Consider the following 13,572-nt stretch of genomic DNA (forward strand, 5'->3'; position numbering starts at 1 on the left):
ATAATCGACTACTAGCTACCTCTAAGCTTTAACACCGAGGTTATAGACTTTAACTTCGGCGAAATAACCTTATTCGATACTACAGGAATGTTCGCGACTTATGCGACGATAGCTAAAGTCTACGCTATTACTACGATAAAGGCGGTTATAAAGGAAGGAGCATCCGCAAAAGACGCACCTATCCTTATCGGAGATTTACCGCTAGAACTAAAACGCTAGAAAGACCTTATTATATACAAGTACTTAGAGGAATTCGAAAAGGCTGCTAGAGCAGAGTTTTAAAAGGCTCTCGACACTAGAACGTTCTATTAGATCCCTAAAAGTCAAGCAGGAAACAACCTAACCGTCCCGTTAACGTAGGTGTTTAAATACAAGCAAGACTTAAAAGGACACTTAGAGAAGTTTAAGGCTCGAATTTATGCAAGAGGAGACTTGTAGTTAACCGAGCTTAATACGTACGCAGCTACCCTCGCAGCGAGGCTGTTTAGGTTGTTAATAGCGATTATAGCACACTTTAACCTAGAAACAATCTAGATAGACGCTGTAAACGCCTTTCTAAACTCTAAGTTGCCAACGCTAATCTACCTTTAACCCCTAGACGGTTTTCGAGACCCGAATATGCTGTTAAAATGCGTTCGCGCCCTTTACGGCTTTAAGGAGTCCCTAGCGCTGTAGTAGGGAGATCTAAGTAAAGGTGTCGAAGAGCTTGGACTACGGCAAGTCGTTAATTGCCTATATACCGATAGAAAAGTCATAATCTTCTTCTTCGTCGATAACATTATGTTAGCATTTTATTATAAACACAAAGTTTACGCCGAAGATATACAGAAAAGGCTAATAGCCAAATACGAGATAAGGGTTATAGGCCTAATCGACTACTTCTGTAGAATTAAAATTATCCGGAACAGAGAGACTAGGGATATGTAGCTTAACTAAGATACCTATATTAAGAAGGTCGCCGGAAGATATAATGTCTTATTAACTAAAAAAAGGGCGGATACACCTCTACCTATAAACTTTAATTAGGAACTAGCAAAAGAAAAAGCGAAACCCTATATAATTAAGGAGATGTAGTTAAAAGTTGGTTCTCTTAACTTCGTAGTATCCTATACGAGACCGGATATCGCTTTTGCAGTTTCTTTGCTAGTACGTTATCTAGTGAATCTAGCCGAACATTATCTTAAAGCAGCAGATTATTGCATTAGATATCTGCTACAAAGCTCTTAATTAAGCGTTTAGTATAGCAAAGACGATAGTAGGCTTACCTACCTATCGTAGCCGCTAGAGTTCTTCGGAGCCTTAGATACTTCGTTCGCAGACGATCTAGAGACGCGAAGAAGCTTAGAGGGTATAGTTTTCTTCTTGTTTAGAGGGATTGTCGACTAGAAGTCTACAAAGTAGACTATAGTTACCAAATTATCTACGGAGTTAGAGCTGTATGCACTTAGCTATGCTAGAACGGAGATAATTTGGTAGGAACGAGTGTTTAAAAACATAGACCTAAGCCTTAACAGCAAGGGCAGGTTGTTATGTAACAACAAGCAAACTATTCGAGTAGTTACTATACAAGGCTAAAAGCTGGACACTAAGATAAGGCATGTAGATATACAGTAGTGCTAGCTGCGTAAAAGGTACTAAGCTGGAGACCTTAAGGTTAAATAGGTCGAAACTACCTTAATGCCCGCGGACGGGATAACCAAACTGCTGTTAGTATAACGGCATCGCGCCTTTCTAGACTAGCTCCGAATAACAGTACTACCGGATCTAGGGGGTGAGGACTGCGCTAACAGAACTTTACTACCGGATCTCGGGGGTAAGGGCTAGGCAAATGCCTAGCCTAACATTACTATTAGAAAGAAGTCTGCACAACGATTAGGAGCTATTACATAGCCTTACATGCACATTACATGCGGACTTAAATTATTACGTTTACTACCTTAACAAGTAGTCTAGGACGTATACATCTAGGGATCTATCGACCGGATTACCCTTTTAAAGCTAAATTCACTTCACTTTTTGCGCTAAACTGAAATTGGCAGCTACTAAAGACCTAAACAGCTATTATATGCCGAACTACGCGTACTTCTAAACCCGTAACGCATTCCTCAGCACTGGTCTGTGCTCATTTTCAGAGCTTATATCTTTTCCGTTTGTACTTCTACTTTCTCTTCTTTTCTTTAACTACCTTATTTTACATTAGCAGAGGTGTTAATATTAGCACTATTGCGATAGTGAACACTAGAAACAGGCGCAACCTCAACCCCGAGAACGAGGCACTACTTCTGGACTTTAACGCACTCGAAAACGTCCCTAAATTAACTAAGAAGTCGAGAAAACACTCGGAAACTACCTCCACGATAGGCGACAACTAGTCTAGCATCGACGCTAACGACCCGAACGCGCGCGTCGACACTCCTACTAATCTAATTACTCTAGAACAGCTACGTTAAGTTACCGCTAAGACCGCAACCGCTCGTACGTAAGATAAAGTTCAGGACAACTAGTAGGGTGCGTAGCCTTATCTAAGGGAAGAAGACGTAATCGACGTAGTAGCTAAAGCTAAAGTTAACCGCGAGTTGTTAGCGGCCGAAGATTAACTAAGCGATGAGGACGATATGTTCCGACACCGCTACCTTAATTAGCGCGTAGTAAGCAATGCGCAGATACCGGATTAAAGCGCACAAGTCCCAAACGACGGGAACACATAGGAGGATACTATAGCAGCTAGAGCTGAAGTCCCAAATGAGGACAACGCTCCTCCTTAAGAAACAGTTATCCTCGACAAAAAGGAGTTTAAGAATTACGCTGTAACACTTTATTAAGCTAATCCAGTTACCGGACAATCGGATAAGGCCTTTTAGGCCTAGCAAGCTAGGGACCTTAAAGCTATTTAGTTATACGAAATAAAGTTAAGAACGAATAGTTACACAACCGAAGAGGACCTGATAGCATACTAGGACGTAAAGGCAAGAGAAGCGGCTATCCTAAAAGTAGAGAAGAAGGCAGAGAAATAACGCAAAGCTGCTAAAGAGGCCGAGTCCGAAGCCGCTAACGTTAAGAAGGAGTTGCAGGATAGATCCGAAGTCGACCCTATCCCTAAGAAGAAGGCTAGAAAGGGTAACTTTAACTAGGGCCCCTTACGTAGAACCTTTGTAACAGAGACTTTACGTCGTTAGAACTAACCTTAGCAGACCCTAACGAAGAAATTAACTCGCACTCCTAAGACCCTACGTACAACTAGTAGGTAGCAGAGTGCTAAGAGGCCTACAACTCTTCTAGACAAATAACCTAAAATTACCGATTAGGTCGTTAAGACTTACTAAAATGCATTTAACAACTTCTCTAGAGAATTTAGGCGGTTTACTAACTTTAGCGCAACGAAGGAGTAGGCGTTCTAGTAGAATAAAGGAGAAGACGGAGTACTTTAACGCGACGCTACGGAAAACAAGTTAAAGCCTAAGAGATAGTTAAAGTCTATCCTGCTTACCCTCCTTAACTCGATCGACCGTATAAAGGAGTTTAAGGCGCTAATTTTAGCAAAGCTTTACCCGTTAGCTCCCTTTATTATTAACGTCCCGTACATCGACATTCTTACTTAGCTTAAACGCATCTATAACGATATTAAGAGCGGAGTTACTGTCTACTACCCTAGACTTCTTTAGATTCTTAAGGACCTAGAGGCCCTCTGCACCTTTAAGGGCGAAGGAAAGGATCGAATTATTAAAAGCATCGACCCTATTGCTACGTCTACGATGTTAAAAAACTACACTCGCGCCTACGCTACGCCGACCTAGGACGACCAAACCCTAAATAAGCCTAAAGCCGACGCTAGAAACAACCGGATCCTAGACATTAAGACTATGCGCCAGATAGTAAAAGAACATAATCGTAAGTCTAAGGCCTCTAAGGAACGTAAAAAGAGGAGACAGGTCGCTTAGGCTACCCTGGACGCCCTCGACGAAGAATCTAAAGGAGATAACGATCTGGAAAACTTCCTTACTCCGTACTCCTCCGGACTACTAGCTCGCCTACGACGCAATTAGCCTGTTAAGGACTCTTCCGACGAAGAGGAGAAGGAGCTTACACCTGTGCCTAAGACGACTAAGAGGAAGGCACTAGCAAAGAAGTAACCTACTAAGGCCGTTGCCGTTAAGGTCGAGAAGCCCGCGAAACGTAAACGCTAAGATGAGGACGAAGACGAAAACATAATAAGCGTTAACACTAAGTCTAAGCAATCGAAGACTAGAAAGATAAACCGCAACGCTAGGAAGGTCGCTCCCTTGCCTCTGCCTAAAGGACCTTAATCGAGTAACGTTACTACTCCCGACCGGATAATGAGAGACGCCTACGCCGAGGAGGACGCTATAACCGCGATAGCGGGGAACTAACGTAGAGGAGCCGCCGTCTTTAACGCTATGGCCAGCGGATCCGGCGAGTTCGAGCCAGAATCTCTTAAACTTTAACGCCGTCGTTAAGCCGCCGCCCTAGCGCTTATTAACATTCTACTACTACTAAAGAAGGACCCCGAAATCGAAGATTCGGACGACGACTCTAACAGCGAGGAGAGCGAGGGTTAAGATCGTTCAGTATAACATAAACGGATCTCGGGGGTGTATCGATCTGTTAGCGTTAATTTATGAAATAGGGTAAGACTAGGGATATTAACTCTAACAGCCTGATTACGTAGTTAGTGTCCTATATGATATTATAGGATATTAGCAATAAGACCCTAACCCCTTTTGAGTATTTGGAATCACGGCGTCTATATAGTCTTTAGGTCGATAACCTTAAGAAACACATGGTTTTTCTCAATCTTGAAGTTCACCCCTGCATTGCACTACTCAATTGACACTAATGCTGCATGATCGAGACGATGTATGTCTGAGACTCATTCCTAGCCCATGCCGCTCCACCACGTTGAAGTGATATCCTGGACCACCGGAGGCTGCGATCGGTGATGTCACTGTTTTCTCAGATCGAACAATGGTCTCACGTCGGAAGACCAGCCTGTCGCGTGCCCTGTAGGGCTAGGCTGTTTGCTCGAACGGAGATGGCTCGGGTCCACAGTCCAGGGAGTCCCATCGCGACACCTTTCACGCCTCGTTGATAGTACTCGAGTCGTTTCGAGATCGTCGAGTGTATTCCCCGCGTACTACTACTCGCCTTGGCAAACCATCTACTTCGGCGTCAAGAATCGGTCTTGTCTCTCGAGCAGATCGTAACGATGCCCTCGCAAGAACAAGAGTCGACCGCAGTCTGTTCCTCGCCTCGACACATTCCCAAACTGGCAAAACCCACCCCAACGAGGAAGCATGGAGACTTCACGAGACACCAGCAGAATGAGAGTAACAGCAGCAGCAGCAGTGATGCTGAGACTGAAGCTACCGATATCACATCTCTGTCCACCTCCGGAACCGAAGTCAGCGAGGGCTTGAGTGCAAAGGAACCAAGCAACGACGATGACAGCCCTTCTGTAGAGAGTGTTTCATTCTATGATCCTGCTCGAGCGATCAGATGTCCAGCTGCACAACTGGAGCTTGGGAAGATCGCAGCAGCCTATCCAAAGCTGCGCCCTACGGGGTGTACTGTGGACTTCTGCCAGTCTGGCCGTATGATCAAAACAACGGAGCCCCGAGTCGGCCGTGATGCATCTATTCAAGAAATCCAGAGAGATGCACAAGACTTCCTCTGTCAGCTGCGTGCCGAGGATGTGATAGACTCCGACGAGAGATTGCAGCACAGACTGAACGAGGTTCTTGTTGAGATTGCAAACACCTCTTGCATGTCGGAGCAACACACAGCGAGCAAGCGTAACGACCACCACGCTGCAATCACTTCCAGCATCGGAGGATCTTGGTCCCAAAGCCTGGAGGAGCTGAGACATGGACTTCGACTGGCTTGGAAGCACTCCTCGAAATGCATCATGCGGAGCGAGTATCAGACGCTGGAGTATGTATGAGCGAGGCGTTGAAGCTGAGAGCGAATCTTCGAATCTTTCTGACATGATTCCAGAGTCCGTGACTTCCGTCACATCAACACTTCGCGGGAGATGTGCACGACCGTGATTGCTGCACTCCGGGAGGCTTTCAATAATGGCAAGATCGCACCTACAGTCTTCGCTTTTCCTCCTCGCCAGCCTGGAACACGAGGACCTATGTTCTGGAATCAGCAGCTTCTGTCTTTTGCGGCGTACGAGCAAGACGACGGCAGTGTCTTAGGAGATCCTGCGAATTTGCAGCTGACGAAAGATATCACCGAGCTCGGATGGTGTCCACCTACTTTCAGAACACGCTGGGACCTCCTGCCCATCGTGGCAATGGCAGAGGGAGATGAGCCTTACTGGCTTGAAGTGGCCGAAAAAGACTTTCCTCTGGTTCCGATCGCCCACCCGCAACTCCGGCTGCAATTCGAAAAACTTGGTCTACGCTGGGTACCTGCGCCGGCCTTGTCTCGACTTGGCTTCGATATTGGAGGTGTACAGTATACCGCAGCACCATTTATCGGCTGGTTCATGGACGCAGAGATTGGCGTCCGAAACTTGGCCGACACGTTCAGGTACAATGCCCTGCCGCAAGTTGCTGTGGCTCTAAATTGGATCAGATCGGAGCACGAAATTGATCGACTACCGGAGTATGAGAGACTCGCCGTGCTATCACGAGCACAGACTGAGCTGAACTTCGCCGTCTATCATTCTTTCAAGACGGCGGGTGTGGCGATGTCAGACACATTGTCTGCGTCGACCATGTATTGCAACTATGATGATGAGCACTTTCGTGCTAAGGGCTTCCGATTGCCTTCAAATCCATATTGGCTGGCTCCACCTCAGGGGTCTATCGTGCCCATCTGGCACCGTGGAGGAGCGCCAAACTATCAGCCCTCTCCCCTAATCTGCAAACATGTCCAGGATCCGGTGAATGCCTGGAGGCGGGAGACGAGGAAATCAATTTCTGAAGCCGCCATCAAGAGAATTGACAAAACTGATTCTCCTTTAGCAATATCATGCTCATCGGCTTCACTTCAGGACCACGACGTTAGCCACCGACAGGAAGCATCCAACGACGGCGTGAACCAGCGAAGAATATATATCTGCTTCTGCAGTGCTGCTTCCACTGCGAAAAAGCTGGCGAACGACCTCCATTCACGACTTCGATGTGTGGTTGACAATCAGTACACTCTGAATCTGGTCACAACGCTTAACGACTTCAAACCCCGCAAGTGTAGTACGGAGGATATTCTTCTAATCGTAGCAAGTACGGCGGGGCATGGAGAAGTGCCGCTCAATGGCCAACGCTTCCTCGAAGTCTCTTTCGGAGCCGAAGCGATTTCTCTCCTCCGATACTCCATATTCGGCAACGGCAGCACTCTTTACGGTGACCGATACAATGCTGCAGCGACAGCAATCAACGAGCATCTTCTCAACCAAAAAGTAAAGCCACTGCGCGACGGACTCTACACCGGCGATACTGCACAGGAAGAGCCACCTTGGTCTCAATTCGACGACTGGTATAGACATATCGTTGAGGCCCTTCATGTCGAGCCTGATCTGCTGAATCAAGTCACGGATCGAAAGCAAGCGTCAAAAGCCAAAGCTGGAATGGAGACTGTTTCATCTTATTCTCTTGCTAGAATCGTCACCTGCGCCAGATCTCATGCGCAAGGGATACAGCATGTGGTCCTGGACATCGGCGAACAAAGATATGAGCCTTTGTCGCACGTCGCTATGATCGTACCGAACGACTCGAGCGTTGTGAAGCAGGCTCTCCGGACCGTTGGACTCAAAGGAAATGAGTCTGCTCAAGTGCTACACCGCCATCTTTCCGTCGAAGAGTATTTGGTTGCTTTTGTGGACTTTGACAGACCCTTTTTGAATCTCGATTGGGTACAAGGATGGAACTTCCGTCGATCTCAAAGACACCTTTTTGGAAGACTGCCACTTCGAGAAGCGCTACAGGCGTTCAGGTGGCCATGGCGAACGAGCATTGATCTGCAAAGCCTGCTTGCGGCGATGCCCCTCAAGACGCCCCGGATGTTCTCCGTCGCTTCCTCGCAGAAAGTACTCAAGAATGGACATCATAGTGGCCAGCTTGATCTTTTGATCCAGCATCGAGAAGGCGGTCTGGTCAGTAACTACCTGAAAACAATCGGACCAGGAGCCTGCGTACAGCTGAAGACGAATCCGACCGAAGATGAGACGCTTCTTCATTCGACCGATAACCCCATCATCTGCTTCGCCACAGGCAGTGGACTTGCACCTGTCCTGTCTCTACTCAGCCATCGTCTGGAATTGATAAAGAGCTCGCAGCAAGGCAGCGATGGCGAGAATGGTCGAGCCTTCGGTGCAGTTACTCTCATCCTCGGCTTTCGAAAGATGGATTCGAGCATCATCGGCCAAGCTCTTCGTGAGTTCATCGAAAGGGGCATCATCGATGTGCTCCTCATGACGCCAAGCAACGATGAGAAGATGCGAGCGCAGGACAGAATCTTCGATTGCAATGTTCGTCAGACGCTGGAGAAGAAATTGAAGTGTGAGGGAGCCGCTGTTTTCGTCTGCGCTTTACCGGAAGCAGCGGCGGACTTTGCGAAGAATCTTTCGGCAATGTTGGGCTGCAATGTACAGGAAGCTCTGGGTGAAAGATACGTCGAGCAGGTATATAAACCAGCTTGCTGATGATTGAATGGCAAATGAAGTGGCGAAGTACAACATCGCTTTCATCAGGATCTTCAGCTCGGGGCATACACGTCGGCTGCCAGCAATCAGACGAACAAATTGACAATGTCTGTCCCTCTAGCCCAGTATATGAACGCACATTTCGTTTACCACCTCGCGATCGATGTTGGCCGATCGTTGATACCGACCGCCAGCTACTGATGTTCCAATCACGCAAGGACGTGCGGGACTCGATCCGAGGGCGCAAACAATTCGATGGATGCAGCCTCTACCATGCACTCAGCTCACGCGGCCGCGCCAGTAAAAGGACAGCATTGATCAAGGACGATCGACTGAAGTTAACTGTACAAAGAATCCTGCTTGGGGCCCAAACAGGGCGCAGGGACAAGCTGCCACAGGTGACCACCCCGGGGAAGCTATGGGTTGGATCACAAGGTGTATCGGACCCAATACTCGTGATCGCCGATGTTCCAGGCTGACTCTCGGAATGAATCGTGTTTGATTCATCAACATTGCATGTCTCAGAAGCTACTAGCTCAGACTAGCCTGTCTCGGCAATTTTTCCCACGCTATCCGCCCCGCTTAGCTCGAGCGTGGTTATGCATGGCATCTCATGCACCCTGAAGCACACGACGGCACGACTCGACAGGCTGGGGCCAGTAGTCGCAGGCAATGTGATCTTGCATTTCTCAAACTCACCGGATGTGTGCACCCTCTGACTGCGTTGACTGCACAATGACGCCCGAAGATCAAATGGTCGATTAAGGTTACACATATTCATCGCTTCAGTGCCGTGCACGACCTCAATCTTTGAAGACCTGCAAATCAAAGCTATTTTCATCGGCTCAGTTGAAAAGAGAGGCCAAACACAGCTACTCCGCCTCTACGACCAAACACAATGTCCAACTTTGAGAAGGACTATAACAGCCCGGCCAGCGAAAGAGCCGACGACCATCAGAAGTACGCTCAAGATGAGGAAAAGCTGGAGAGGAATTCCAGTGGTTCGAGCGTCGAAGGCAACGATTCTCCTGCTCGTAACGTCCATGGCATGAAATGGGTCCTCGTCGTTGCTAGCCTCATATCCGCAACATTTCTCTGGGGACTGGACGGTACTATCACAGCGGATATGCAAGCCACCTTCGTTCGGGACTTCAACTCCATCGACAAGTTAGCCTACAACTCGGTCGCCTTCTTCCTGGGCGCTGCTGCCTGCGTTCTGACATGGTACGAAAGCGTCTTCGTCCTTGCTCGAACTGGCTGACCATTGCAGGGGCCAAATTTATGGACAATTCAATGTCAAATGGGTCTTCATTGTTGGAATCGTTCTCTTCGAAATTGGTAGCGCCATTTGTGGCGCTGCTCCCAACATCGATACTTTGATTGCTGGTCGGGCCATCTGCGGTGTTGGAGGCAGTGGCATGTACGTTGGTGTGCTGACTCTGCTATCGATGACAACGACCGAGAAAGAACGAGCACTTTATATGGGCTTTCCGGGAATCACCTGGGGCATTGGAACGGTCCTTGGCCCTATCATCGGCGGAGCTTTTGCAGAAAGCAGTGCCACTTGGCGGTGGGGAGTGAGTGATTGGCAGTGCAAGACTCATATCAGACGACTGACTGCGTGTAGTTTTACATCAATCTTTGCGTAGGCGGGCTCTTTGCTCCAGTCTATCTCTTCTTGGTGCCATCGAAAGATCCGAGACCACACACCGATGTTCGGAGTCGAGCTCGCAACATCGATGTCCTCGGCTTTGCACTTCTCGCAGGATCGACGACCTCACTACTTCTGGCCATCAACTTTGGAGGGCTGACTTTTGACTGGAATGCCCCATCGATGATCGCCCTATGGTGTGTAGCAGGAGTGCTCTTCATTGCCTTCTGCTTCCAACAAGCTTTCGGCTGGCTGGCAAACGACGTCGTCTTCCCAGTCGCCATGATGAGGAATCCCAGTGTTCTGATCATCTTCTTCAACGAGACCTGCTCGGCCACCTGCTGCTTCCTGCCGTGCTACTTCATTCCTCTATAGTAAGTCAATGATATTGATATAAGCGAGCATGACACTGACTGGATGGTCTAGCTTCCAGTACGTCCAAGACGAATCACCTCTCATGGCCGGAGTCCGACTTCTGCCATTCATTGTGTTCATGGTAGCCACCGTCATGGTCTGTGGATCGATTGTGAGCAAATTCGGCCGCTGGCTCCCATGGTTCTTCTACGGAGGAGCGATGGTACTCACCGGCGGTGCTCTGATGTACACTTCCGATGAGAACACCTCCGCCGCAAAGATCTACGGCTACAGCATCTTGATCGGATCTGGTACGGGTGCCTACATTCAGATGCCCTTCAACGCTTGTCAGGAGTTTGTTAGTCCGACGTTGATCCCTGCTGCCGTTGGGTTGATCACCTGGGCGCAACTTGCGGCTCCGGCAATCACCTTGAGCATTGCCAATGCTGTGTTCCTCAACGGCGCAAAGGAGGCGCTTACTCAGATATTGCCCTCTGGGCTCAAGGATCAAGCTTTGACGATTGTTTCTGGGGTTGGCAAAGACCAGATTACGAGGCTGTCGCAGCAGGGAAGGCAGGATGTTGAGCATGCAATGGTTGAGAATATTGCGAAGATTTATGTTCTGATCATGACGTCGGGGGCTTTGACTTTGGTGTTGTCGTCGGTGTTGGTGCTGCGGTTGAGGAGGAAGGATACAGCACAATAATGGTCTCGTTGTAGGACAGAATCGCCGGATCATTTTCATGGTACGAAACGTGCCCTTGCACGAGGGTAGAATGCGACACGACCTGATCACTATCCGCCGATTTCATGGGATATCGTTCAACGCTTGAGCATCTGGATTAAAAGGGTCTTCGCGGATGTAGGCAGCATTGCAGAATCCTCCAGAGCAAAAGAGCAAGCGTACCACTCGCTTGCCAACGCTCGGTCCTATCGCCCAGTCGTTCCACAATGCATTAGTGGATTTCGAAGTGCAAAAAGAGATGATTTCGCCCGGGCTTGAACCGGGGACCTCAAGTGGCGCCCGTTTGTTTATTAGACAAGACGGTGTTAGACTTGCGTGATAAACCAACTACACCTATTGGACTGTCAGTTATGCTAAGATATGCGTGGTGGTTCAGTGTACTCACTACGAAACCGTTTTGAAGCCATTTGATTGGCTGATGGAAGGACGCCTTTTTCCATACGTATATATCTCTTGCGTGGGCGATCCTCGGCTCAGCTCGCCTTACCGCCGAAAAGCAAAAGACGGGCTCGCCATTAGTAGCGATAAGGTAAGATTGGCAGCGTCAAACTGTTTACAGTGCTAGTGACCCAACTGATGACATCGACACGCTTATTTACTCAGCGCAGGCCATCTGATCACCAACGAGAGTGCACTGTACGCCTTGTCTTTCCTTTCATCTAGTAATGGTTGGGTTGGCAAGATTGAAAAGCGAGTGCTCTCGCGCTCTTGCCCAAAATTTCCGATTCTTAGCTCCGGTGCCAAGACAACTTAAATTTGAGTGAATGTTTCGGCCCCCACTAAGGTACCTTGGTTCCACACGAGAACGGCAAAGCCTATCCGCATCGCGTCTTCCACTCGCGTTCCCTCTCACTCAAGTGCCCGATACACTGGGACAAAACGCAATATGACGCTTACTCTTACCTTACTTTTGGAAACACTTCCGACTGAATTGATCGAGCGAATCCTAGGATACGTGGCTTCAATCGATTATTCGAATGCACGCGCGGTGTGTTCGACGAACAGACTTGGCTGAAAGGCTGGCACGCCGGTCCTGTACCATACGCTGGGCATTCGATGCGAGGGATCGAGAGTGACTAAAGCGGAAGAGGAAAGCAGTGCCAATGTGGAATTAATACTATGCCGAAGAATCAATGCTGGCATGCGAAAATGGTCCCTTCTCTGCCGAACTATTCTCGAGAACCGTCGTCTGGCGAGGCATGTGCGCGGCATCGAGGCGTACCTCGACGAGATTGAAGATGACGCGCGGCTGCCGCATATGGCCTCTCGCTCCATACATCATGAGGCGCTCATGAAGATGGTGACCAAGGAGCTGACGATGCACAGATCATGGGTCTGGAACTGGCTGCAAACTCAACACGATCGTGCTTGGGCTGCATCTCGCCACGCGGATGGTATGGTCGGAATGTTTGCAGATGTCTTACCGCCAGTGTTTGGACCAGAGGTCTATCTGGGAATTCTGGTACTTGCATGTCCACGTCTACGTACCCTCGTGCTTTCTGGGCCGACTACGTCGGTGTTGGAGCCTCTCCACGCACTTGCGTCAGCAGTGCAGAGTGTCAAAATTGATGGCACCAAGTGTCGATTTGGCGGCTTCAGCAGCGTGGGGAAGGTCCATTTCACTGAGGATGACATTGAAGACGAAGGAACAAATTGGGGCGTGGATAATGTGGGTATGGCCCTCTGGTGGCCCCGTATCAAGGAGTTGGCGGTAGAAGGGCTCGAGGACGTGGTCCAAAATCCCGTTCTTGGGCCAGATTTTGAGTCCACGCTGACAACGCTACACGCCACGGAAGCTATCACGTCAGTTGAAGATCTCATCATTCTTCTGCGACCATGCAGACAGCTTAGGACCTTCAACTTCTCGTGGGACGGAAGCTACGATGTACATCGAGAACCAGACTGGCGAGCTTTAGCTGCGGCACTCCAGGAATTCAACCCGAAGCTAACAAGCTTGAGGATAGATGTTGCTCATGAAGAGAATCTTCGCGCGGTCTTCGATGGGGCGCTCCCACCAGGCTTTGAAGCGCTAAGTGTATCCGAGCAACAAGAGATATTGGAGATCAACAACAAAGGCATGGGCTGCCTGACTGCTCTCAAGCGCCTACGAAGATTGGCAGTACCTCACTTTGCGTTGTTTGGATGGTTTGACGA

The 13,572-nt window shown here is 48.8% G+C and overlaps 3 protein-coding genes across 3 annotated transcripts; all 3 read left to right on the forward strand.

The window, feature by feature from the left end:
- Window positions 1-5,560: 5,560 nt before the first annotated feature.
- MYCGRDRAFT_28715 (uncharacterized protein) lies at window positions 5,561-6,115 on the forward strand (the record flags this gene model as incomplete). The annotated part of the gene is made up of 2 exons (XM_003852289.1): window positions 5,561-5,949; window positions 6,013-6,115. Coding segments are annotated over 2 exons (492 nt in total), but the record flags the coding sequence as incomplete, so codon positions are not given.
- Window positions 6,116-6,154: 39 nt separating this feature from the next.
- Window positions 6,155-8,668, forward strand: MYCGRDRAFT_42401 (uncharacterized protein; the record flags this gene model as incomplete). Its single annotated transcript, XM_003852290.1, has 1 exon — window positions 6,155-8,668. One exon carries the CDS (start codon window positions 6,155-6,157, stop codon window positions 8,666-8,668), a length of 2,514 nt encoding a protein of 837 aa, XP_003852338.1.
- An 898-nt stretch (window positions 8,669-9,566) lies between these two features.
- Window positions 9,567-11,379, forward strand: MYCGRDRAFT_41743 (putative major facilitator superfamily transporter; the record flags this gene model as incomplete). The annotated part of the gene is made up of 4 exons (XM_003852291.1): window positions 9,567-9,892; window positions 9,939-10,245; window positions 10,296-10,693; window positions 10,746-11,379. The coding sequence occupies 4 exons, from the start codon at window positions 9,567-9,569 to the stop codon at window positions 11,377-11,379; spliced, it is 1,665 nt and encodes a 554-aa protein (XP_003852339.1).
- Between the last annotated feature and the right edge of the window lie 2,193 nt (window positions 11,380-13,572).

The sequence above is a fragment of the Zymoseptoria tritici genome, chromosome 5, assembly GCF_000219625.1.
Source record: "Zymoseptoria tritici IPO323 chromosome 5, whole genome shotgun sequence".
NCBI lineage: Eukaryota > Fungi > Ascomycota > Dothideomycetes > Mycosphaerellales > Mycosphaerellaceae > Zymoseptoria > Zymoseptoria tritici.